Source organism: Empidonax traillii, unplaced genomic scaffold (genome assembly GCF_003031625.1).
Source record: "Empidonax traillii isolate 1590-97213 ecotype Southwest subspecies unplaced genomic scaffold, ASM303162v1 scaffold282:size975252, whole genome shotgun sequence".
NCBI lineage: Eukaryota > Metazoa > Chordata > Aves > Passeriformes > Tyrannidae > Empidonax > Empidonax traillii.
In genome coordinates, this window is record NW_020955475.1 from 435941 (window position 1) to 462104 (window position 26164).

A 26164-nucleotide genomic window follows, 5' to 3' on the forward strand; every position below is an offset into this window, starting at 1 on the left:
GTATTTTACCATACTTCTTAAACACTTCTGGTTTGAGGACCTCTGAAGTTATGTTTCAGCCTAGAGTTAGTTTTTACAGCTGTAATAAATCCCTCTCAAAAATTGCCTGTTCCAGCAGAAGCGACGGCAAACCCTTAATCAAAACAGTGGTGTGGACACCGTTACAAGAATTGAATAAATACTTAAAGAACTGTACCAACAGTTATCTTTTCAAAATATGAAGCTTTCTTTAAAACATAGAAGCAACAAAGAAAGAAGATGATTTCTGGGCAAATATGCATATGTTTAAATGAACCAAATAAAGAGCAATTAGAAAGGGCTGTGATAGACTGTGTCCTCTTACTGAACTCTACCCTTTAAAAAATTGTTTGCATTTTGATTTTTAAGAATCACTTGTTGACAGAAGGCAGGGCTTCTGCCAGCTCGAGATCTGTACAACACAATGGTGGACACTTCAAAAGAGCAGCTGGACTAGGGGGATTTCTCAGCCTGTTCAGTGGTACTGTGACAGGGACCATGAACCATTGCCCTTGGGTGGGGAAGAAAGAAATTGCTCTTAGGGAAATACATTGCTCTGGACTAAACATTCCTAAAATTTGATGCAGTTTTCTGTAATGTTTAAGGATAATCTTGGGGGAAAAAACAAGTAGGGGCAATGGCTGGTGGGGTGTGAAATTACAGTACAAATGCAAAAGGGAAGTTCTGACTTCCATGCTAACTTAGAGTGTCACCAAAAGCAGCAGCCACCTACCTGCTTGATCAAAGTGCAGCAACTGCCAAGTTAATAGTATTGGATAGTATTGCATAGGCCCAGATTTTGCGAGTTGGTAGCACATCATTAAGCTTTCTTTGCTTTGTAGGGTGTTCCTTAAAGCTCGTGTTGCATAGTTAATGCTGGTTGTCTAACCTGCAGTCAATGGGAAGATGTGGTTTGGGTTAACAGGTACTACCCTCCAGTAACATGAAGGTTTGTGTGGAATTCTTTGCTTTGTTGCAGACATGTTGCAGACATCCTGCATTGGTTTGGGCCTTGTTCCCGCATATGCTTCTGGGCCCATCTATGAAAGGGGGCTGGAGTTTGTTCTCTGCCAGGTGTCCTCCCAACAATCTCTTTCAATGTCCAAGTACTAAATCAGAGTGGGAGAGAAAAGATGTGTCGGAATGTAAAATCAAGTGCATTAGCCTTACCCAGCTTCTAGCGTATGCATGCCTGTGAGTGATGCCTTACATACACACACCCATTGTTTTTGGACCAGTTTGGTCCTGTTCAAGTTTGTACCCCTGTTTTGTCCTGCCTCAGTCTGAGCCATGAGTCTTGCCAGTGAATGCAGCCCTCACCACTCAAGACTGCATTTGCAGAATGTATAGCTGGAGTTAAGTCAGTTCTGTTACTTCTTATTGATTCCTCAAAGTTACACAAATGCCAGGCTTGAACTACAGAGGTTTTTCTGCTTTATTTAACTCTGTGCACATCAAAATAATTAACATTTCCTACATTTTATTTGTTCTGAACATCTCATACAAAGATTGTTAGGTTTTTGAAAAAAATCTGTTTTAGGTGCTCGTAAGACAAACAACCACAGAATCATTTCTTGGCTGTACAAGAAGTGAATTATGATAAAATAGTTTATCACAGCTGATAGCAGAGTGCTGATAAATGGCGCTGTTTTTTCCTGTGTTTGTCTCTGGGTTTGGGTTTCCATCCCGTCTCCCACCCTATCAAAAGAAAGCATGGACAAGAAACTGTCCTCTTTGTAAACAAAACTAGATCTCTCGTGTGACACGGCATTTCCCCAACCTGTCTCCTGCTTGTTTATACAGGTGTCTATAGAGGAATGTGGGTATTTTAAGTAAAGCGTCAGACTTGACAAACACAGAAGTGAAGGGGTCACATTCTGGAACTGGTGCTCCCCCTCAATACCACAGCAATGCAAAGCTGCAAATGTAGGCCATTATTTTCCCCTTTGTGTTTATTACCAACAGTGGGAATACAGGCTTGTGTCCTTTGAATGTGTTTGTGTATTTAGCTGTTAGGCTTTTTCTCCATGGCTCAGCTCTTCCCCCATTTCAAGGCTCTCTCATTTTTACAGGAAGAATTTCACATACCAGATTAACGTATGTGCTGTTTTTTCCATTTTTTTTTTTTTTAATCCTATTACCTGCATCTTGAATCAGTGTTTCTTCCTGTTTTGGGGATATATTTTGTAAGCAAAAATAAATTTGGGAAGATGTGACAATTAATGTAGATACAGTTGTGATGGCAAAGTCTGCAGTCACAGTCCTCCCTGAAGCAGAGATCCCAAAGTTTGCTTTTCTCCTTGGCTATAGAGAGGTCATCAGAGACAGCAGGGTGAGAGTTGGAGACTCTTTAAGCAGATGCTTTTCGTCAACAAACATCCTTTTCATCTCCTTTTGAAAACACTTTTTTTGGTAGCATACCAACATCACTGCTAAGGATAGGAAGTCATCATGTTTACTCTTGTTAAGTTAGCATAGTAAGAGCAGTATGATTTTTTAGTACATAACAAAAACATGGTTTGAGGGCATTTCTAGAACTCTTACTCATCCAAGATAGGCAGTGTAACTCTACATGTCTTTTGAAGGCTTATGTCTATGATTTTTAAGAAAATAAGGTGTTGATTTTTTTTTTCCCCATGTGCCTTTTTTTTCCTACTATTGCTATAAAAATATTGAGATGTGTGTGCTATGGGCTTTCAGTTCCTGCAAGTACTCCAGACTGAGCAGAAGGGTTGTTCAGGGTTATGTCCTGTCGTATCTGCCAGCTGACAGCGATTGAGATAGATCTCTTCTTGTTGACTGTTTTTGAAAGACTTCATTTTAAAACCTCCCTCTGTGTTTTCAAGGCTTTATTTTCAGCTATCGACCTAGTTTTTCTGGACACCTGAAATTCAAAAAGAAATGGGTGCTAGTTAGATAAGTAATACAGGCTTCAGTCTTAAAAGTTGGGCTTAAATCCTGAACATAGCTTAGCATAACTGACTGAAGATGGTGAGTAAAATACATTCAAGGTTGAGGTGTGAAAAATAGTGACATTGTTAAGTATATTCACTATTTATGTATTTTGGTTGGTATTTACACTTCTAGTTAAGGCCTGATGAGATGGAAAGCTACTAAATGGGTGAATAAATAAAGGCAAATATTAAAACTAGTAAACAGAAGAAGAGAAAACTTGAAGTAGAAGAATGGCACTATCCAAGTTTACATAAAGAGTTAGTAGGGCAATATTTTTGAAGAGGTCTTTTCCTCGTGGTTTTTTTTCTGGCTGTGTTTTTTTGTGTGTTTGCAAAGCCTAATGCTCTCAGTTGTTACGACTAAAGGAAGGACTCCTAGTGTAGCAGAAGAAATTGTATTTTTCCTGCCTAACTTGTCCATTTCCACTTTAAAGTACGTTGTCAAGTGGAATCATATTTGTACAGCCATTTGGGGACCTAAGTATGAAAGGTTCATGTTTAAATTATTCAGCTTGGGAAGTCTTTTACTGTGTAGTTTTTTTCTCCCTAGCTGCAGGTGATCTGAAGACAAGGCATTAAAGAAAGCCACTTCTAGTTTTCATGTGGATAGCTTCAACTTTGTGTTTGGGTTTTGATTTTTATAAAACACTTCTTCAAGGGTTTTTTGATCAATGTTGTTTTGGACAGCCAGAGCCTCTTTGGAAAGCTTGCACTGTGTGGAATGTGTAGTTTCCCTGCTGAAATTAAAACTCAGAGGGGGTAACTGAATACTCCCTGCCGTCAGTGCATTGCCAGCCTGAAGAAAAAACAAACATGCTCACTGAGAACAATGAAACATTCCTTGAAACCCTAGGAGACAGATTTTTGTCCCCCTGCCTCACCCCCACCCCCCCTTTTTTTTTTTTTTTTAAATACAGATAAAAATAAGACCTTGTTGAGGTGTTTTGGGCCCGGGTGGCAGGTCCCCGGAGCTTCTCACCCTTGTCATTATGTTTGGGTGCCTTGCTTGAGGCACAAAGGCTGCAACTGGTTGACACCTACATTTGGAGTTTAAAGTGTGTACTCCTACAAGATACTTTCCCTCTCTGCCCCTCACCTCCCCCTTGACCTTCTCCCTACAATTCTAGTGATTTAACTCTGACTTTCATTAATGTTTTTTGCACTGCTTTGCTAACCTACTGGGCTTCAGACATGTGAGTCCCAGGCTGTTCTCTGATTCTCTCTGCTTGACTCCAGGGTCCCCTCATATGGCAGATGCTTTGTACTTGACATGTCTGAACTGAAATCTTTCCTTACATATAAGTAATTTCCACTGCTACTCCCTTGTTTTCAACTTTACTGAAGATTTGCAGAGATAACTTGGTATTCTGGTAAATTCTTAATGTTCAGAGGATATGTGAGCAGGTCAGAGGACAGGTCATAACTTGAAAACTAGATGTATGGGGATGTAGAAACTTGCTCTGTCTTTAATTATCTGTGGCTTTTTAAAGATAAGTTCTGAAAGTAAAGTTGCTTGATTAGTATTAATAATGAGTGGTTTAGAATGGGATATAAGACTAAGCATTTTTCATGGCATTCTTTTTGGCTTAGATTTACAGGCCTGAAGATTTTTAAGAACATCTATCATAAAATTACATGAAGAGAGCTTTTATGTGCCTGCACTGAGATTGAGTGCTGTATGAGATCATCCTAAAGTACTTTCACCAAGAGACATTGCTTTTTCTATTAGCTTATTTAATTTACATTTTTGTTGCTGGACTGTTCCTAAAACCTGTACTGTGAGTTTCAGAATTGACGAAGTTATGGTTCCTTTGGATTTATCTCACTGCTGATTGACTTTGGTGCCTCAGAAGATTGCAGTTCTTTATGAAGCTTTCTGCAGTTGGGCTGTTTACAAGGAATTACCCTTTGTAGGTTTGCTGGCATTTAATAATGTGGGACTTGGAGATACTCTACTCAGTGTAAAATATAATGGAGACACAAATGAAAGTCTTTGCTTTGAAGACAAAGAGTCGAATGTACAAGATGATGTGGGATATGGATTATGAGTAAGTGAGGGAGGAATAAAATTTAATGCATAGATCATGAGGCCAACCAACTCAGAAGCCAGAGGCTGCACTGACAGCAGAGGAGATGGGAAGAAACTGAGAAAGCCAAGGGACTGAATTGCAAAGTGTTCAGCACCTACAGTCCACCACTAAACGATGTCCCTAGGTGCCACATCTTTTAAAGGGATGGTCCCCCCACATCTAATGAAGGATGGAGATTCTCCTTAGCCCTCCTTTGGTTGCTAATGTATTTGTGGAAATATTTCTTTATTACCTTTTACAGTAGTAGCCAGATTAATTTCTAGTTGAGCTTTAGGCCTTCTAATTTGCTCCCTGCAAAACCTCACAGCATCCTTGTAATCCTGGTGTGAAATCTGTTTGGACTGTTTGTACGTGCTCATCTGTCTGCTTAGGCCCTAGTGATTTGTTTTAAATTTTGAAAATGGGTAACTTCTTGTAATGTAGGTGGTTTTAACTTCATTGGGGTGGGAATTGCTAAAGCCTGAATCTTTAATTTATCTTGTGTGTGTTTTACCACATGTTATGAACAACTGTGTAAAAATTCAATGCATGCAAGAGATGCCTGTGGCAGCAAGGTAATCTTCCATTGAATTTCCCTTAGTATCACTGTGTTTTTCAGCAGTGTGGCATAATGTTTTTCATTCTTGGATCTCAGACCATCATCTCTTCTTCTAGTCAGATCTGTTAAATAGCTGTATGGATTCTCAGATGTTTTCCTAAATGTTTATGTTCCTGATGAAAAGATCTTTGTTTTCCTGACCATCTTGTTAAGCAGTATTTTGGGGTTTTACTGCATTGCCAGATTTTTGGAGTTGACTGTGTGGTAAATGTTATTGACTATGTGGTTAATATTATTGGCCACCTTTTCTAGAGAACCAGATTTTAAAATGCCTTCTCAAAAGCTCTATTTGCAAGTATGATTACATGTTCAGTATTGAACACAGGTCAAGATTACAGATGCTTTTCGCAGGATGGGTAAGGTTGGAAGGGTCCACAGTGGGTCATCTGGTCCAATGTCTCTGCTCAAGCAGGGTCATCCCAGAGCATATTGCTCAGGATTGCATCCAGACAGTTCTTGAATATCTCCAGTGAAGGGAGATCTCCACAATCTCTCTGGGCAATCTGTTCAGTGCTCAGTCACACACACAGCAAAGAAGTTCTTCCTCATATTCCCAGATTTCCCTCAAGCTTTCTAATTTTCTCAGGAGGTTTCCGCTCTTTTGTTTCTTTCCTATTCTAATTGTCTCTGTATCATTACTATTTCTTTGCAGTGTTTTTTAGTGTACCCTCTTAATTACATTAAGCACTTAAAAACTGTATTAATTTTTGTTGAAGCCAGTATTGAGAACTCATTATCTTAAAGGTAGCACTGTGCAATCCCAATGATTCTGCCATTTGATGTATGCTTTTTTTTTTCCAGATAGAAGATGGGAGCAAAGCTGCAGCTGTGGATAAGTTACTGGCTGGGGATGAAATTGTTGGCATCAATGATGTGGGCCTCTCTGGCTTCCGACAAGAAGCGATCTGTCTGGTGAAAGGTTCACACAAGACGCTGAAGCTTGTAGTGAAAAGGTAAGCTTGTGTCCTTCAGCTGGAAAACCAAATGTGTTTCAGGCTATAAGGTACTCAGCAAGTTCATTTGCCAAGATTTGGCATGTTAATGACTTTCAGTGTTATTAACATGCATATTGTGTGGCATTACCTCCTCCTTAAACACAGACCCTTTATGGAAGAAGAGGCAGGCTGCTGGTCAGAGCAGAAACCAAGGCACTGTATACTGTGAATATTGTGGTGATACAGTGAGTCAGGACACTGTTCCTTTCTGTCCTCCTGAAGTGCAGTGCCCAGGGCAGGCTGTCAGCCTTGCTTCCCTGCCCTTGGCGTGCAGACACGGACGGGGCTCTTCAGTGCATGTGCTGTGCAGGCCAGTTTTGCTGTGAGGAGTGGGTTACATGAGGACCTTTTGGAAAAGCATCTTCCCACTCTGTGAAAATATTTGAGGTCTCAAGCAGCTCTTGAGTGGTTTGCATAAAGAGTGCTTTCAGTTAGTTCTTAGTGAAGGGGGAAAAGTGAAACAGTTTATCAAAATAGGACACATTTTTGGTATGGAAATTTTTTGTTTTGTAATTTTGACTTGTGACTTTTAAGTTCACACTATTTTTACTAACTTGAGTTATAAATAGTTTTCATAAAAATATTTTTGACAGAAATGAGCTGATGTTAAAGTAGGTTAAGTCTTGTAATTTCTGAAAAGAATTCAAACAAGGAAATCTGAAGAACAAGATCCTTCTCAATGATTTCCTACTCTGATGAATCAGAATCCTCTAACTAATTATTTTTATCAAATTATACTAGCCAGTTTTTCATGTAAGAATTTTGGGTGTCTGTTAGAATCAAAAAAAAATTCGACACAACACAGAAAATGCTGAGAGTTTGGATGTGGCAGGTATGATGATCCAGTCCATAAAGATAATGACTGTTTGAGGCTGTCTTAAATGAGAATGGTCTCTTTTGAAATAGAATGATAGGTAAACGAGGTACAAAAGTGTGTTTTTCACCTTTGGTTTTAGAAGGTGTTTTTGATAAAAGGAATTATGGGAACCTGAATCTCTTTCACAGCTGATAGTTTATATCCTCAACAATAGCTAATTCCAGAAACTCTCACCAAATTTTCGTAGCACTGAAGTTAAAAAATGCAAAATAAAATACATTCACAGCTACCATAAATCACTCAGCAGTTCCAACTTGCGCTGGCTCTTCCAGTAAAAGCACTTTTGTTAGCAGGGGTTACATCAGCTGTTTCTGTCACAGAAAGGAAGAACTTCAGTGTTTAGAAGTTTTATAGACATTGGAGAATCTGCCAAGACAGCAAGTCTTAATTACTAGGAAAAGCTTCAGACCAATAGAAAGATTCCCTCTGCCTTAGTGCTTTTCCGTTTTATGATAGTAATCTGCTCAGAATCTGTGAATTCTGATCTATCTTTGGAAATGGCAGAAAGTTTGGTGCAGAAGTACCCTCATATAAGACTGTGTCATTCTTATTCACTTGAACTTCACTTCATGTATGTGATTTTGGAGAACTTTTATACGGCTAATCAAACACTGATTTGTTCTTGGGGATTTGTAGCCATTCTCTTCAGGCAGCAGAGCCCCATTGCTATGCGTGCTTGTGTGCGGTTTGGTGCAAAACTGATGGGTTTTCATCAGTCCTTTATCACCCCTCCCCTTTTTCCTTCCCTAGCACATGTGCAATGGGCAAAAGCAACCTAGCTGTTGTAGCCAAGAGGCTGAAACAGTGCTGTTGTTAGGGAAAACGTTTTTTGTCTTAAATTCATGAAGACTTCCATAGCTCCCAAAAGAGGCAAGAGCCTTTTAGGTCACTGACAAGCCTGCATAATATTAGATAAAATTTCATAAAACTTACTGAATGAAATTAGCTAGGGCTTTTGTCTGTGGTTTTTCAGCTTTGCTCTTTCTCTTGGAAAGTTGCCTTAGGACATCAGTCCTTTGACGGTCAGAAACCTTTTAACATCCAGTCTCATTTTATTCTCGGCAAGCTTGTTCTCAGGCACCGCTGTTGCTGTGCTGAAATAACGTTTCTTTTCCTGTTGGAAGTTCAAATGCTGAAGGTTTTTATAAAAGCCTTGTTGCATGCTTTCTTTCAGAAGTTATGGTTTGAACAACAGTATTAGTTTTGTTTTGTTCTCCCTAAATGTTAGGCTGAATTTTTATGAGTGCTTTAAACAGTCCTGTCTTTAAGCAAACCGGTTGTTTAGTCTTTGTGTGAGCACTCCTGCAGGTCTGGATTGAATTGGATCAGGGAACTGATCTGACTACAAAATTACTTGAGTAAGTAGGTTTTCAGCTGGACTGGACCACCACTTTTCAGAGGCAGTCTGCAGTTAAATCAATTACAGCATCTTGAAATAGCTGCATTGGCAATTTTAGACTATTTCAGTCTTCTTCAGATCTACCCTTACTGTTCTCTGGGGAGACTGGGGATAGTCCCAGAATTCCCTTTCATTGAATTGCATATAAGATGAAATATTGATCTGCAAGTCATCTTTTTGTCTGCTTGCCTTGTGTCCTTTGTTTAGCACTGTGATGCTTCTCTGTAGCATTGATTTAACATTCCCTGTGGCTGTCAGTGTGATAATCTGAAGCACAAAATAGACAGAAGGATTGAAGTTCAACCCAATCCTGAAGGCTACGGGAATCTTTGTTTTAATCATGTTTGTTCTTGCTATCTTTGAGAGTTAGCTTGGGTAGCCAAGATCTAGATTCTATGTGGAAAACATTTTTTCCCCAGGGTTGCTTGTAATATCTATTTCTAGAATGATCCAGAAGTGAACAACGCACTTTTAAAATGCTATAATGATATGAAAAAATTACCTGTTAACAAAATTCTGGAAAGTAGAGAATTTCCTTGCAGTTAATGCCACTATAATTAATCCAGAAAAATCATGTTTTCTCATTAGTGCTGAGAAGCATGTCCATGTGAAATTTCTCCATACATGTCACTCCCTCAATGCAGTAGTGCCACAGCCTGATCCTGTATTGATCTAATTATTTCTGTACCTGGGAAGCAGTAGGGCATGCTGTTGTCACTTCAGAGGTCTAATGTACCTACAGTAAAAACCAAGGGAAGAAGCTAGTGAGTGAAGTAGTGAGAGTAATGTGTTTTATTCACAACAGGTAATTTGTGTATGTGGCAAAAGTTTCTCAAGGGGCTTGTGTTGTTCTGCAGGGGTAACTGGCTTCCCCAAAATTATTTCAACCTGATTTTTAAAGAATCAGATGCTTAACTTGAGTAGGGAAAATAATGCTCGTTTCTAAATAAAAGTGCCTGCAGTACCAAATACTCAGCATGAATGTGCTGGCTGTCAGCATACATACTTGGCCATATTTTTTGGAAACATTGCATAGTTGCGGTTTAAACCAGATCAGGACTGTGTGATTGGCTCAACAGCAAACATGATGTTTGAGTAACTTATGTATACTGATGGTTGAACAAGTGCAGTGTACTTTTAGTTTTGGATTAAAAGGGGACTCAGGAGGCTTCGTTGTTTTCTCAAATGAGTATGTGGAAACAACACATCTTAATTGCGTGCTAGTTCTTCTGTGTAGTACTGAGTAATTTCTTGAGTAGATTCCTTTATTAGACAGATGGAAAGGAAACTGTGCTGAGGGCATTTCTAACAGGACTTGCATGTGATTTCTTTTGTTTGGAAAACATGTGCATATCTATATGTATGTAAAATTGCTCTGAGTGTTGATACTGAATGTTGATATTGAGGTGGTTGCCATAGTCTATGTAATTTAATTATTTTGCATGTTCTTCTAACTTAAATTCCCTTATTAAATACCATCCTCATTCCTTTGCACATGCCAGACATAAGTGTATACCACAAATCCATAATAAGAATAATTTTTCACTATGCATTCACGAAACATATTAAACTGTTAAAAATTGGCACATAGGTGGTGCTTTTGTGTGTGGTTTATTAATGTAACAGGGAGACTGGGATTATATGACCTTTAGGAGCCAACTAAGAAGTTTTATGAATTGTCCTATTGGCTGCTTGAATTGTCTATTAGCGACAGTGGAAACAGGTGGGCAAGGGAGGGAATAGCCATGGACTTCTTTTCCCCAGGGTCTGCTAGTGATGGGAAGCTGGACTTTCAGTTTAACTTGGGCAACTCTGCAGGTACTGCCAATGCCTGAGAACCAGCTTTGGAGTTCTGGAGTTTGGTCACATTGTGTACACATGAGGGGGCTTGTTGTGTTTTTTCTTTTCTATAGCATTTGGTTTTTGTGCCTTTTACCAAAGTGCAAGCTCTTTTTGCAATGCTGAGGAAGTCCCTTGTTAAAGGAGAGGGAAAGAGAGCAAGAACAAACACACTTGCCATCAGAAGCGTGGTCTGAATACCTGCATTACTGTGCAAAATCCTAACAAGGGAGGTGACTATCATGATATGTGAATTATGAACACCTAGATGTGGAAAGTTAGGCTTATCTTTATTTGCATGGCACTCCATGACATCAACTGTTTAATTGAAGCGCAGCAGAAGGAATTTTTAACGAATGTCCCAGGGGCTCCAAAGTTGTACAACACTGTCTCAGACACCTGAGACCTGAGCAGAAATCCAGGAATAAAAATCTTGACAGTCATTTACAACATTCAGATAGGAGATCACTGAAATTGTGTTACATTCTGAGCAGAAACATGCTGAACACCACCAGTGACCTTTCTGTAGGGAGTTTTGTGTAACTTAGCAAGGAGATGTAGTCTTACCTATTTATGACCTGTGGAGCAGGTAGCTGGGTACTTTGTGGCTGCCTGTGGCTACAGGAATACTCTGTGAAACTTGACAATATCAATTTGTGAGATCACTTGGGAAGTTGAGGAATTAATTTTTCTCTGTACAACTACAAGATACAGATGGAGGACTGTGAATTCTGTCTCTCACCTGTGTTTGGCCTTGATACTTCTAGTTTCATGCTTCTAGTATCAAAATGATACAACAAACAAGTAGAAAAATACATGTAGTTTTGAAGATTTTAAACAAGTGTTATTTTTTGTCCATGGTTATGGTTAAGTATTGCTCAATAAACCAAACGCTTGTGCGGAAAACCACTGTTGAATAGGAGTAAAATTTTGCCATCCAATTTGATTTCCTTGCTTCTGGAACTAGTGTTTGTTGGCAAAATAAAAAGCAGTAGTTTGTCTTGTTGCTCAGTAGCCATAATTCTTCTTTTTTGAAGATTGACCTTGGCCTTAACTGACCAAGAACAGATTTTATTTTATTTTTTAATGCCTATGTTTTCAGCCAGACTTTGGAAATATGTAGGAAACTGCAACAGGGCTTTCCAGGGCTATATCTGCTTACATGTACCATTGCTGTAAGAAGTGGGCAGGTGTGATAGCCCCTCGCTACCCTTGTTTCTTGGAACTGATGTGGGTGTGGAACAGCACGTGCATCGCGGATCTTTGGGAGTGGGTATTTGTAACAAATGCACACAGTTTTGAAGTTTAAGCTATGAACATTGCTGTATGACTGCAGTTGGTGGAAGGGCTGGGCTGTTTTAAATTCCTGGTTTGCAAATTCACTTGAGAAGTGGGTGAGTCTGTTGCTGTGGGCCCACTCTTTTGCTCTAAGCAGGATGGCCAGTTTTAAATGTGTGCCAGGAAGGATATCCTACCAGCCCCTGCTCCCAGCCAAGTCTGGGTGTTGGACAGGACCAGATTGTGTGTCAGGATATGTGACAGGGCATGACCAGGGTAGAGCATCTTTTGTTCTCCTTTTTCTGCTGCCAGTGAGCTGCCATGGTTCACAGTGGGGTGGCAGGAATTATGTAGGCACAAACATGACATGTCCTGCAAACGGCATGGCACCTACAGGCCCAGTTCAGGAGAACCTTAGGGTGGTGATCTTGTGCTTTTAGGAGTGCCTAGCAATCCCAGCAGGATCTTTCTATGAAGGAGTGTTTAATGGAGCATCTGCCAAATAAGCCCCTGTGTACATATACGCTCAGTGAGTATCCACAGAATAGGCCAGCTAGTGTGGAGGTTCGCTCCTGCTCAGGATGCCCTCCACCTTCTGCATGGGAAAACCCAGGGCTGGCTGGGCCTCCACTGTGCTCCTCATTCTTCAGCTGTGTGATCCTCTCTACTGATGGAAGGAATGGACATAGCAAAAGGGGGATCACACACTTTCATCTTATATTTTCACCAAATTATACCTTAGAGAAGCCCTGATGGGGACCATTTCCCCTGGTTGCCTTACTGTCAGCAGTCACTTAACCCAACGTGTTACCAGTGTGAATCCACCTTCCCTTCCCTTTGCTGTAATCCTGACATGCCACCCAGGTGTTTGGATGTTTCCCATGCCAGCTGTCTTTTTGGTAGGATAGACATCTAAACAGCACTTCTATTTCTTAATTTTCTGCCCATCTCACCTGCTTCTTAGTTGCATTAACACGATTTGATTCATGCTGTTGGTGACACACCAATGGACAGTTGAGGGGAACATAAGCTTTATTTCCTCCAGTTGGTGGTGTATCATCCCTGGGTTCAAGGAGCAAACTGTTGTTGTGTAGTTTTGGATGTTTGTCTTATCCAGCTGTCAGGACTCTCTCAAATACATATGTTGTGACTAACATGTTTTCATCTTGTGGCAACTTTTGTAATTTATTTTTTTACAAATCAAAAAAATCTGCCTTGTAAAGTTTGAATAACAGAAAGCCAAAATTACAGCAGATGTCACAATGTTTTACCAAGTCAACTCTATTAGGGCAATGTTTAGGCTACTAGAAAGGGCATAGATGTTTCCTTGAAGGTAAAAGGAATCCTCTATAATTTGAATATGCTTATTCAGAGGTTACTTGTGGCAGGGCTATTCAATTTTGTGAAGTAATTACTAAAATTGGGCAATGTTGCTTTTTTGTGGAATGGAATATCCATCAGACAGTAACAACCTGGGAGTCATGACTGGGTTTTAGATTGGGGTTTTTTCCTTTGGTCCTGCATGCACTTGTCAAAATGGTTAATTTTGAGCATGAGTAGTCTCGTCCAACTTAGTAAGAGCACTCACATGACTGAAGTTAAAGTATACAAGCACTTGCAGGATCTAACTATAGCTTTTTACCAGGTGGCACATTGGATTTATTCTTAAGACTGCTTTCCACTTGTGAATTTCATTGTAGGTGTTGGAAATTGTAATTTGTAGTCCCTGAGGTGAGAGAGGGAAACAAGTGAGCCTTCTAAAATTTGGGGGTCTGATGACTTATTTGACATTGTACTTTCACATGCATTTTTTCATATGTTTGATAATACTGTAGATATCTGCAGATTCCTGACTGAAACAGAATTGTAAACCCATCCATCAAATACCAAATGAATAATTGTTTTATGTCAGAAAATTTCTTTGCATTTGGAAGGAATGCTTCTGTATATGTTTTATACATTTTGAAATAATTGTTTGAGATTGCTTTGAAGCACTTAAGACTGTTGGGTTTTTTAAGCACTGGTCAAGGAGTTTGACATGCACATTTCAGGAGAGAAGTAACAATACTCCTGTTTCAGTGTGTTACAGTTTTCCCCTTGTTACTTTTATTTTACATTACATATTTCACATCCTGAAGATTAAATGATGAGATTGAGAACTTGGTGCTTCTTAGATGTTTCAGCATCAAGTATCTATCATATTGAGTGTAGAGATTTTATGCTCAACTTGCTGAAGTAACTGCATGTAACTCCTTCCAATTTGAAAAGATTATAAAAGTTTTTTAAAAAATTTCAGAATCCAACCCTTAACTCCAGAAATATGACCACTTCAAAGAAGGGCAGGAATGCAAGTGTGTTGCAGCTTTAGTTACTGAATAACAGAAGAAATTTGCATCTTATCTGTTGCACAAGAAACTCATGGTATTTTATGGTCATTGCTACTGAATCTGCATAATACTGGATCACCTGGCAAAACAAAGTCTGGCACAGACACACAGCTGAGTTATACAGCCCTTATGCTTTTAGTTCAGCTTCATGCTGGGCACAGAGGAAGGACAGAATGACAAAAGCCAAAGTTTGGGGAAATTTCTGCTGGGTTGCAATTGAAACCAGTCAGTTCTTTGATCTGCCTCACAGAGCAGCCTTGCCGGCAGGTGGGCAGCTGAACCAGGGGTGGCATCTGATGGGGAAGAAAGCACTCTGGGGGATGGCAATGTCTTCAAAATCTGGCCTGGCGTAGGACATGTCAGAGCAAAATAGCTTGCCCAAATAAAACTTCAATCGTCTCAGCTCATGGCATAATTCTTTGTGGAGGCTCAGTAATTTGCATCCTGTGGCTGTGGTGTTTTAACCAGGAATGAGATGAACTAAGGCTGGGCTGTCTCCTGAAATGCCCTGGGACTGGAGGAATTCTCTTTCCCTACTCTCGTTTTTGAGCCACCTTGGACGTGGTTAGGTAAATCACAGCTGAAATCGGTGTGGGAAAACACCACACTAGTGTAGAAAGACTGGTATTTGGAAAGTGGTTTCTGAGGAAGCTCAGTTCCTCTGGGACAGCTATCGAACGGTAAGCTCATTGCTCATTGCGGTAAGTGGCTGGGAGGCAAAACATACCTGTTGTTTCTGGCCACAAGCAACAGAAGGGTTTTCACGGCCATGTGCCCCAAGGAAAAGCAGGTTCCTTCTTGCTGAAGGCAGCGTGTTGGGCTGGCATAAGCAGCTCTGTGCTGCTCTGCTTGCTAATTCCATCCCGGGCAAAGAAGGTGGTGGAGAGCATGTCTGAAAGCTGCCCTGCTTCCAGTTCTTCACTCCTGGTCCTTTGTTTCAGCTATGGTAAGACTAAAATCCCCCGTGTATTTTGACTCCTGCTGCTGCTGTGAGCATTAGCACTGTCAGAGGCTGTATTTTCCTTCAGTGTTACTGGTGAATAAAGCCTTTTTTCTTGTATTTACCTTAAAGGTTAATTTCTTTAGCACTTTACATGGCATGATAATTCCAAAGATATTTGAAAGTAAACCCTGCTAGAACCACAATTTGTAGCTGTTTTCAATGTGTGAAGCATTTTAGATGTTTCCTAATGATAAGCACTCATTAAAAAAAGGGGGTTATTATCCTTCAGAGGAATTCTGATAAATAGTGGCAAAAACTGAGGTAAGAGGATGACATCAGCAGTTTAATGTTATCTAGCCATCAAAAGGTATCAGAATGTGCACAAAATAAGGATGAGGGAAAAGTATTTATGTAGCTTATATAAATATTCCATAAATCCCCAGAGCAGTGCTTTTATCTCAGACGTCCAGATGTGCCTATCTAGTTCCCCAAGGCAGAGCAAGGAAAAACAGTTCCATAATATGAAAGCTTTATCATGGTAGTCTATTGTGAATTTAGCAGGCAAGAAGATTGATGTTATACCTCATACAACTTAATACCCCTTTGTTGACAGTGCATGTCTTATTTATAAATGAAATTGCTGTTCCCTCCTGCTCAAGCCTGTACAGTTGGGCTGAGGTACAAGGAAAACCAGAGCAAACTGTGATGGTGAAATCCTGATTTGTTCAAGTTAATGACTGAACTTTTTAAGGGCACTAAGGCTTGATACTGTATTTACATTTGTTTGTTTTCATGGACAGAAGCAGAGCATTTTGCAGATCTCTTTAGTTTCTTTTTATGTGAAATGCAACTTACTAGGGCATAGTACAGGAAAGGAGCTATTCTGCTGTGCTGTGACAAGTAATACTCCTTCCAGCACGGCCTCTTCTAAAAGAGGCTCTGTTGACTGTAGTGTGACATTGCTGTTTGCTCTATTTTTCAGATACAGGTGTGGCTGGCAAATGGGAGATCAGGCCAGCTGGTTACCCAATGCATGGGAGGGGAAAGCAAAAAGCAGTACTATGGGCTTTGTAGGTCTCACCGTGGTTGACAGCAAGGCAAAAGATGATAGTGTAGACCTTTGTGTGAATTTTGGCACATAAGAATAATTTCAGGTAGGATATGCTGCTTTGCTAAAATTTTAGGGATTTGTACAGATACCTGTATCATAGAATTCTGTCAGTAGCTTGTCTGTCAAAATATTGGTTCAGTTTGCCATTTTAAGAATATCTGAATATTAACAGGTTGCTTTTATTACTTCCTTTCTATCCTTTGGAGCCTCTCTGGCCCCCTAGAAATACATAAGTTAAGTACATGTTTATATTTTTATTTTATTGTTTTCAAGTTCTAGGTCATTTCTTTTCTAGCGATACTTTTTAGAAATCGTTTCCTTTTATGATAAGATACTAGAAGCTGAAAATGCAAAAACAGGAACTCCTTCTGTTTTGCATGGAAAAAAATACTGCAGTTCCATTTGCTGCTTCCAGAAAAATAGGTTGACTTTGTTGTTACTATTTGTTGGCACTTTTCTTGAAAAGATAAGTAGGAGAGGAGTACAAGGTATTGAGATACTTGGTGCATGGAGATCATAAACAGCAAAGCCACCAACACAGTTTTGTTGTTTTAGCTCATTGCCTTGAGTTTTAGTCAGTGATAAACATTCAGAAAAAAATATGGTGATATCAGAAAACTTCTTAATTTCAGGTGTCTCAGTTGAAGTGAATCATTTTAAAGGTGCATAAAACCCAAAACCTGCTGAGTAATCTTCCCTTGAAAACAAAGAGAAAGAGCAGTAAATGTATCTCAAATTCCACCTTCAAAAATGGAGACACCCAGAATATCTCCTGACTTGTGAAGATCACAGCTGTAGCAATTAAATGTCTGAGGACTCCTCTTAAATGTGCAAATAAGAATGCCTGACCACAATATTTTTTTTTCTTTATTATTCTGTATAGTTTCAAGTCTGAATTTTCCCTGTGACTGTATCCTTTGCTGGTAGCGCTCTCTTGTGGCTGTTATTTTCATTAAACTACGTAAGGGATTTCAAAAATATGTGTATCATTTAAAGATTTCTACCTTAGGACACACACAGTCTCTTTCGCATAATTAAACATGGTAATACATATTTTAATAATGCAGGAAGGTCAGTCTAGGCAAAAGCATCCCAAGTGTGCTTCCCGGATCTCAAAGGGGCAGGTTTTTAACTGCTTTTTTTGGTGTATTGTTGTCTAAAAGCCATATGCCTGTGGACAGACGGGTGGAAGGCTCAGAGGGGAATGAAGTCTGCTTTGGCAGCCAGAGTCAGGTGCAGGAGAGACAGGGATGGGCATCTTCATTAACAGGCTTGATCACAGATGCTGCTCCTCCTGTGGAGCCACTCTCAGTGATGAGCAAGTTACTTCCCACAACTTTGGTTATTAAAAGTAATGAAAAAAAGGATCTGGGAAACCTTTCTGTGTGAAACCGACACGTGCGTTCCTGGTGACAGCTTGAAAGCTTTTCACTCTGAATTGATGTTTTCTCATTTTAGTGATGAGAGAGGTGAAGGGGTTAATTGTTGATCTATTCTATCTATTCTGGTTTTTGATTACAAAGATCTTAGGTGATGTTTTATTTTTCAGTAAGAAAGTAAAGCCTAGAAGCTCAGATTATGATGTGCAGAGGTTTCCTTTGAACTAGGGACATAAGAGTTTCCTCTTTTAAGAGAAGAGCAGCTGTTAACAAACATTGGTTTGGTACTACGTAGGCTCAATACCATTGGGGTTATGTATCCAGTGGCATAGCTTTATAAGCATGTCTGCATTAATACCAAGTGATGTTGGATGTAGGCTCTTTTTCCTTTTATACTGTAATCCAACAGCAACTAGAGTAATGATTCCAGGTTGTTTACTTAGTTGTACTGTCTTGGGTAGAGGTGCATTTACACCTTAGATAAGGCCTTGAGTCAGAGGGGTTTTTGCCCTCAAGACGCTTGACTGAAAATCCCTATTCTTCTATAGGCTGAAATCTTGTTTGTGGCATTTGTCTGATCACCCACCTTCACTCATCTTTGGATCCTATATGTAACATAGGCACTGTAATAATCCTAGTTCCTTCAGGGAAATCTTTGAAATTTCAACTGGTCTTTTAGAAAAGCTTTCATAGCAATTATGTAACTGTTTATAGCTGTTTTCTAGCAAATGTAATGCTGTGCCCAGCAGTTCCTGTTGAAGGTAAAATGAGCTTGCGTTGTTTCCTGTTCTGGCTGTAGTCTAGCAGGACAGCTCATCAGTATCTGATCGCAGATTAACAATGAAAAAAAGCTTTTTCAAGGCTAATTCAAAATTCTATCAGTCAACTATATTTTGAGGTTCAGGTCTTCCTTTTCTTTAAAATTAAGGAGATACTTAGTTTTCCTCCTCTTTTACTGCTGTATCAATGTAATTCTAATAGGTTTTTAGACCGTAGAGTCAATAGTATTCACTGTATGCAATTTGTTCTTCTGTTATGTAGAGTGAAGATTAACTTGCTGCTGGAATTCAGGGAAAAAGTTATTTTTTCTCCATTTGAATTTTACTTCTCTGTTTTGCCAAATAAGTCACCAAGTACAGAATAATATTTGTCAGCTTGACTTTGAATCCTCACTCACACAGGAATAACTGTGGTTTTTAGATGCTTTCAGAAACAATGTTAGAAAAGTGAGCCATCAGATGGAAGTCTGCCTTTCTCTGGACAGTGTCCACTTTATCACACATGCATATGCGTTAATGTTAATGAGCAAGGAATCATGTTAGCTTACCTTTATTCCAGACTACTTCCAAAAAACCCTCATTATATTGTTACTTTATCCTTTACATCCTCAGGTATGATGGTGGTCAGCAACCATGGCAAGCTTACATGTTCCAATCTGGCCAGTGGGACTATGGAATGAGGCTTATTTTTTCAGAGGAGTTTTAAAATAAATTGTCCTTTGAAAGAATTCCCCAGAATTTGTTAACATCAATCTCCCTGGAGGGTGGAAGGTTGTACTTGCCCTTATTTTCTATAGATGATGATTTCCAGTGCCTTTCTGAGAACTGAGGTTGTTTATTTCTAGGGATATCACAGGCTGACTCTCTTGCAGGGGAAGTGCTGCTGCTCCCTGAGAAGACTGGCTGATTAGTTTTCATATATAGAAAAAACATCTCCAATACCATTGATGGCCCATCAGCTCTTAAGAGGCCTGGGTTGTTCTGGAGATTTTCTTTTAGGTCTGTCATCTCATAGGTGACATTAACTTCTTTACAATGCACTGCCCCAGGCCCACGTGTTTGCTTATAAGATTGGAAAAGGAAATGATGGAACAGATTTCTAAAAACAAACAAACACACAAACCCCAAATAAAAGCAAACAAACATCCCGAAACCAAAACAAACAAAACCCACAAAACAAAAACAAAAAAACCCCAACAACCAAAAAAATCACCTTCACTGGCACAATTTCAATGCACTTTCCATGTACCATGTCAAACACCACTTCAAATGAAAAATAAAAATCTCCCTCCCTCCTCCTCCTCCTTCAGAGACTGTCCTCTGGTTTCAGTTTTTGGGCTTTGCTGAGCTTTTCCACACGGAGCTCCACAGGCAGTGTTCACTGGAGCGGGTTGGCGGAGTGGCTGGTATGACTAATCTAAACTGCTACGGCCTCTTAGTGGGCAGCAGTAACAAGGCTCCTTTGTGAGTCTAATTATATCCCCTAAGCTGGCGGCTGCAGATTAGCACAGGAGGACAGTCGGTCGCGGAGGTCTGGCGAGTCCCATGTTCTGTTCCGCTGGCATCATCTGCTTTTGCTGGGAGCAGAGCCCAGGACGGTGCCACCCACACCCCACACGTGCCGGAGCCCCATCGCCTCTCTCTTGGACCTGTCCCGCTCCGTGACGTGGGACTTGCCTGCCAGCTGGGAGCCATCCAGGTCCCTGAGGAAGGGGTCCGGGGAGGAGGCACTGCCCAGCACGGTGCCTGGGTAGGTACCTGGTAGGTGCCAGAGTGGGGAGGCTCCTACCAGGCTGGCCAGGACAGAGGATGCTGGCACTTGGCAGCAACTCACCCCTTTGTTCCATTGTTGGAATAAGCAAGTGTTCAGGGTGTCATTCTCTTGGCTTTTTTGTGTCTTTTTTAACTTCTTGGAGGAGGGGGGTAAAGAAAAAGCTATGCATCGTTGTCTCAAATGCATCTGATTAAAATTTCATTATAAGATTGTTGAAGTGGAGTCAGCAGGTATGAACAAGGGGAGGCAACTGAAAAGTCACTTTTTTATTGTTTGCTTTCAAATTTGCCTCCCATTTCTCACGCAGACCTGGCTTTGTGTTGCTGAGCAAAACCCCTCATCTCCCAGCCAGGCTGTGTGCTGGGGTGGTTTGCTACTTTCTAAAAGGTCTGCAACTAGTTTTTCTCAGGCCGGTCTCTTCATCCCAAAGTATATCCTCAGGACAGATGGTGTAGCAGAGTCACTGTTAATGAAACTTCGTGTCAAGGCATAAGAGTTTTCAAGTCTTGAGCTTTTCTTGGTGTGAAAAGAAAATTCAGTGGAAAAAGTTTCCCAGGCAGTGAGTTGTTTGCTGACATGCGCAGAGCTTACACAAGGGTGAAAGGGGATTTTTATGGAATAGTGATAGAGGAAATGAGTATGCTGATAAATGTGTGAGACCAAAATTGTTTGTTCCTCGCAGTAAATCTAAAGAAGGGATCGTGGGATTTCTCCTTGGGAAGGAGAAGGAATATAAAGTATTGAGCAAAACTGGGGTGGGGGGAATAATCCTTTAAATACACAGTTTGGGGAAGGGGGAGAGGGTGTTAAATAATAAATTTGACAGAGTAGGATTTTTTTTTCTCATTGCCAGGCAGTCGCTGCTTCCTACTTTTCAAGAACATATGCTGTGAAGGTGGGGTACTGGAGCAGCGTGGGCTCAGGATGTGTTTCTATCTTCTTAGTGGTGACCAGACAGACCAGCCAGTTCCATTAGAGAAATCCTTAATCTAGTGAGGTTAGTGGAGCTTCTCACATTGGAGGGCTACTCAGATAGAATCTGCCCAATGTGTTTGTGGGGAAGGATCCCAGAATAGTGACGATCAACTTCTGCAGGTTCCTACTGATTTATAATAAAGCATAATAATACATAGCAGAGCACTGGCACATAAAACTCATCACACATTTCTGCTGACTTCACTGAACTTTGAGTAAAGATATAAAATATTAGACTTCCTTGTGTTCACTGCGTTTCCTTTTTGTGAACTCTCAGTCATAGTTTGTGGCTGCAGTTCTGGAAGGGTCTCACATTTTTGAGAGGAGTGGAGGAATTAAACCTCCCATTTTCAGGATTCTGACATACCACTCTGTGTGTGTGATGGAGGTTTGGGCAGGGGTGGAGATGGGGACAAGTCTTGATCCTGTAGGTATAGTACTTGTGCAGAGAGTAAAGGGATCTTAGTCCTGCTTAACCACTGTGTAGCACTGTCTTGTAGCAAGGAGGATTGAAGTTGTGGTCCAGCTCTGTTTCTCACAGAAGATGAAGCAGGACATAGAACCAGCCTCAGGAGAGGAGCCAGCTTCTTTCTTTTGCCTCACTGCAGCCCCCATCTCCCTTCTAAGAATGTAGAGCAGTCTTCTTGCTTTTCTCAGGGTCAGGCTCCTACCCACAGGCTGGTAGGAGCTCAGTGACAGCATTATGCCTGCCCATGCACACTGCCTCTACTTCAGTTAAGAATCACCAAAATGTTGGAGAGATTGGGCCTGAATTAATACAGGCATAGGAGGAGAGGAGCTCATGCTCTAAGTTGTTTCAGGAAAATATCTACCCTTTGTCAATGGAGAAACTGTAGATGGATACATAATTATTTCTCACTGTACTACTGCTTGTTGTAATACTGTTATGGCTGCAGTCATCGGTTGGAGATTAAGAAGGGGATATAACTTGGAACTGAACAATTAACTTCACCTGAAACTTGAGCTGCCCCGGGAGGTAAGGAGGGAGAGGTTACCGTAGATGATTGTGCAACTCTAACCACCTTACGCCTTGGGCTTCCAACACGTTAAGGCAGCTGAGATTTCCTGCCCAGATTATGAGCTCTGTAATGTGCCAAACTTTAATGTCTGTTTTAATGTGAAAATAGCTGTTATGACAATAAAAATCCTTTTCAAAAACAGTGCCATACATCACAAAGTGATTTACAGTTGGATAGCTATCTCCAATCCAGTGGAAGCAGTATACATTTTTATATTCACTTGTATATACAATCCAGAAGGGGCTCCTTGGAAGAGTAGGGTTTCTTTTTTTTCCTTTTTTTTTTTTTTTTTTTTTTTTTTTTTTTTTTTTTTTTTTTTTTTTTTTTTTTTTTTTTTTTTTTTTTTTTTTTTTTTTTTTTTTTTTTTTTTTTTTTATGGGTAGTTTTTCCTTTCAAATCTGTTGTCCTTCTAAGACCAAAATGCCTTAAGAGAAAGTTACTAAATAAAAAGCTTATTCAGTTCTTTATTAATGTGGAAATGTAATTTTTTTTACAGTATTGCACTCATCTTTTTTCTCAGTTATAGCTAAGCTGGAATACAAGGGTCCTGGATGCTGTGTGACATGACCAATATTTATTTGAAAGATGGCTTGAGAATTCCAAATGTTGAGAGAATAGGCTGAAAAGCAGCATTTGAGTACTTAACATATACATAGATGAGCAAAAAGACTTCATATATGCCTGTTGAGTTGGTTCTGCTTCTTACTCTGGTATTTTTTTCTGTCTAAAAAGGACTATATTTTTCATATTGGAAACTTGCAGTATTGATCTAAATATTTATTTTATTATATTCCTGCATTGCATCTGATTTAGCCATTTCTTTTTGTGAACCATTTTGCCACGTAATGTATCACCAAGGTTGTACTATCCTCTGTGTTTCTATGCCACCACTACAAGCATGATCTCAACAGAGGTTTTGAAAAGGCCTTTGAGTAGGGAAGTCTGAATTGGGTCACAAGTTTGTCATTATGTAGGAGTTCCCTTACTGGTCCTGTTGGTATTTTCAGTATTCCTTCTCTTAAGTCTTGTGAACCCAAGTAATTTCTGCTGCTGTATTGGAGGAGAGTTGTGATACGACACTTGAAAAGGTTTCAGAAAGCGGGAAAGTCAGGACTCAGCTGTTCCTCTGACACAGAACTAGTTCGAGGGTTGAGTTAGAATTGTGATGCATAAATTCAAGAAACAGGAAACTGAATTGTCCCTGGTAGGGCACTGTTGGTCTTGTAATGTCAAGTCATCCATACCTCCTTTTTAGTGTGGTGGTGATCTCAATATTACAGCTTCAGAGTGGACAAGGCGGGGGGGGGATAATAATCATTCCCTGAAAAAAAACCAGAAGCTGTGTCCAGTTTGCACCAGTTTTATATTGGAAATAAGATGTTTTAATTATTAGGGTTTGGTTGTACTGCATAGTGTTAACACAGTTTCTGTGTTTCAGAACTTGGATATGTAATTCCCATCTAAAGGAAAGACAACTACTGGATTTAATTGTTATGCATGGAAATTTATTGTTATGGTATCATGAACTCAGATGCTGAGAGCAAGATTTTTACAGAGCTCAAGATACTGCTTTTAGGGTCTACAGGCTGGAGAAAGCTCAGTTGTTAGTGTAGGATACATCAAGAATGAATTGGTGTTGGGTGGGCTGGAGCAGATGGAGATGAGAGAATCAGAGATTTCTTTTTGAGATGAGTATTTTATTTGGTGATCTTGTCTATATACTTCTAAAATGTTCTGTAGATTGTAATGGAACAAGAGGCAGATCTTTGTCTTCCTCTGTTTTCTTCATTCATGTTGAAAATCAGTTAACACACACATTTGCACTTATTGTGGGGTTATATTTTTTAGGCATGATTATTCTTAGCTCATAGATAATTTGGGCGATTTGCATGTAGATTGTGTAGGTTTTAGAAGGTTCAGCTCTGAAGCCTAATTTGAATTCAAGATTGTCCCTAAATAAATGGATTTTAAAGGCAGTTTATCTAAACCATTAAATAATCCTTACCAGATATTGATAGAGCTCTTGAATGTAGTATAATTAACCAGCCCAAAACACATATTCAATGTTGTCCTCAAGGTTTTATCTTGATTATTAAGTGACTGCAGCACTATCTTCTATCATTGCAGCTTTCCTTTTAACACTGTGGTTGATCCTCAAAAAATTTGATGATCTGGCTGCCAGTGTAAAGACACAGGTGGGGAAAGACAGTATAGAAACCAGCCCACAAAGGCAATGTGAGCTTTCCATGTTCTTGAGGAGGGGAAAGTGGGAATAGCCAACTCCAACCAAATACGGAAAGGGGGCCAAAGGGAGAAAGGATGCAAAGGTGGGGGCAGTGGTGGTGCTCCAGTGGGAATCACGCTGGTGACTCTGTACAGGGAGATGGTTGAGCTGAGCGAAAAACTGCCAGCGGAGAACATGAAAACTTGTTGCAAAAAGGTTCTGTAATTGCTAAAGATTCCTTAATTAAGACACAATATTCTTCAGCTATAATGTATTTTCAGTACATTTAAACCTGAAAGGATAATAGTTTACTATTTGATAAGTTAAAGGGATTCACAAAGTTGATAATGAATACAATTTTCAATTTAATTTTTTTCTGGTCCTCAAAATGATTTCAAATCAAAGTCATCAAAATCAAAAACTTTGAAGAGTTGACCACGCTGTAGTGGTCATAGATTTCTCTTAGGACAACGAGGCCAATAATAACTTTTTTCCTTTGCCTGTAAAGTTTATTCTTTAATTTCCGTACATGGATTTTTGTGTTTCTTGAGACTGTTCTCTCTCTCAGCTTTTCAAATTCTGCAGTTCGTGTGTCTGTGCATGTTACATGCACAGTATTGAATGTCTCGGTTTTTTGCCTGTGGCTGATCCAGCTGTCTCTGGACAAGGGGATGTAGGCAGTGGAGCTCAGCTGTCTGAGGTCAGAGAAGAGTTTATTCATATACCAGGCTAAGTAGTTTTCGTCATTGGTTCATCCCATTCCAGTGAAGTATGTCACAGGGGATTTTTCCAAAACAACATTCACTGAAGTGCAAGGAGATGTGGTTATGACAAAGATGGGCTGCATGCTGATGTTAGTGGACAGAAGTAGAGTCTTCCAACAAAAACTCTGGTATGACTCAATTATTGCCAGTAGTAATTTGAATTAGTACATGTCAGCCCTTCTGTGCTTGTTTTGGAAAACAGTGTACAGTTGGCAAACTAGCAGTAATGTTGCTGTTGATTTCTGCTGTTAAATGCTTCACCTTTAAATTCAATTTTCTAGGCTTTTAGCTGGCATATTAGTTTTTTTAAAAATCTCATATAAGCCACATTTGATCAGTTACAATGTGAAAGCATTTCCATTTAATCTTCAGCAGATACCAAATATAAAAACCTTGAACAAATTTTCTTCTGAAAGAAAGTTCCATTCAGACATTTTTTGTATTCATAGAGCGATCCTGAAACAAAGAAGGAGATGGTGTGTGTTGTTTTTATAAAGCTCACCGTGGCTCTGCAAAGATAAAAGATATTGCCTTAAAGTACTCGTTATTTACCAGTAGTTTTTTGGGTTCATTGCTCACCATGTATAGGCATTTTACACATCATAAGTTTAAGTTGTAAAATATAAAGTGAGGATGTGATATCTCTATACAGTTAACTTAAAATTTCAAGTCCTAATGTTTCTGCCTCAGCCAGGAAGGCCCTGGTTTTTGGCTTTTGAGAGGGGTTTAGACAGTCACTG

The 26164-nt window shown here is 39.8% G+C and overlaps 1 protein-coding gene across 4 annotated transcripts in view; it reads left to right on the top strand.

Moving 5' to 3' along the window:
* The window catches only part of SHROOM2 (shroom family member 2), a 142422-nt gene that overhangs the window by 40685 nt on the left and 75573 nt on the right, over positions 1 to 26164 (top strand). For 3 of the 4 annotated variants that reach the window (XR_003571925.1, XM_027890250.1, XM_027890251.1), the window contains exon 2: positions 6462 to 6613. Coding sequence is in view for 2 of the 4 variants with exons in the window: in XM_027890250.1 (XP_027746051.1) it covers positions 6462 to 6613 (152 nt within the window). In the remaining 2 variants the exon portion in view is untranslated. Of the gene's footprint in view, positions 1 to 6461; positions 6614 to 20143; positions 20398 to 26164 lie in introns of those variants that run through there. The other variant, XM_027890252.1, reaches the window with a different exon arrangement.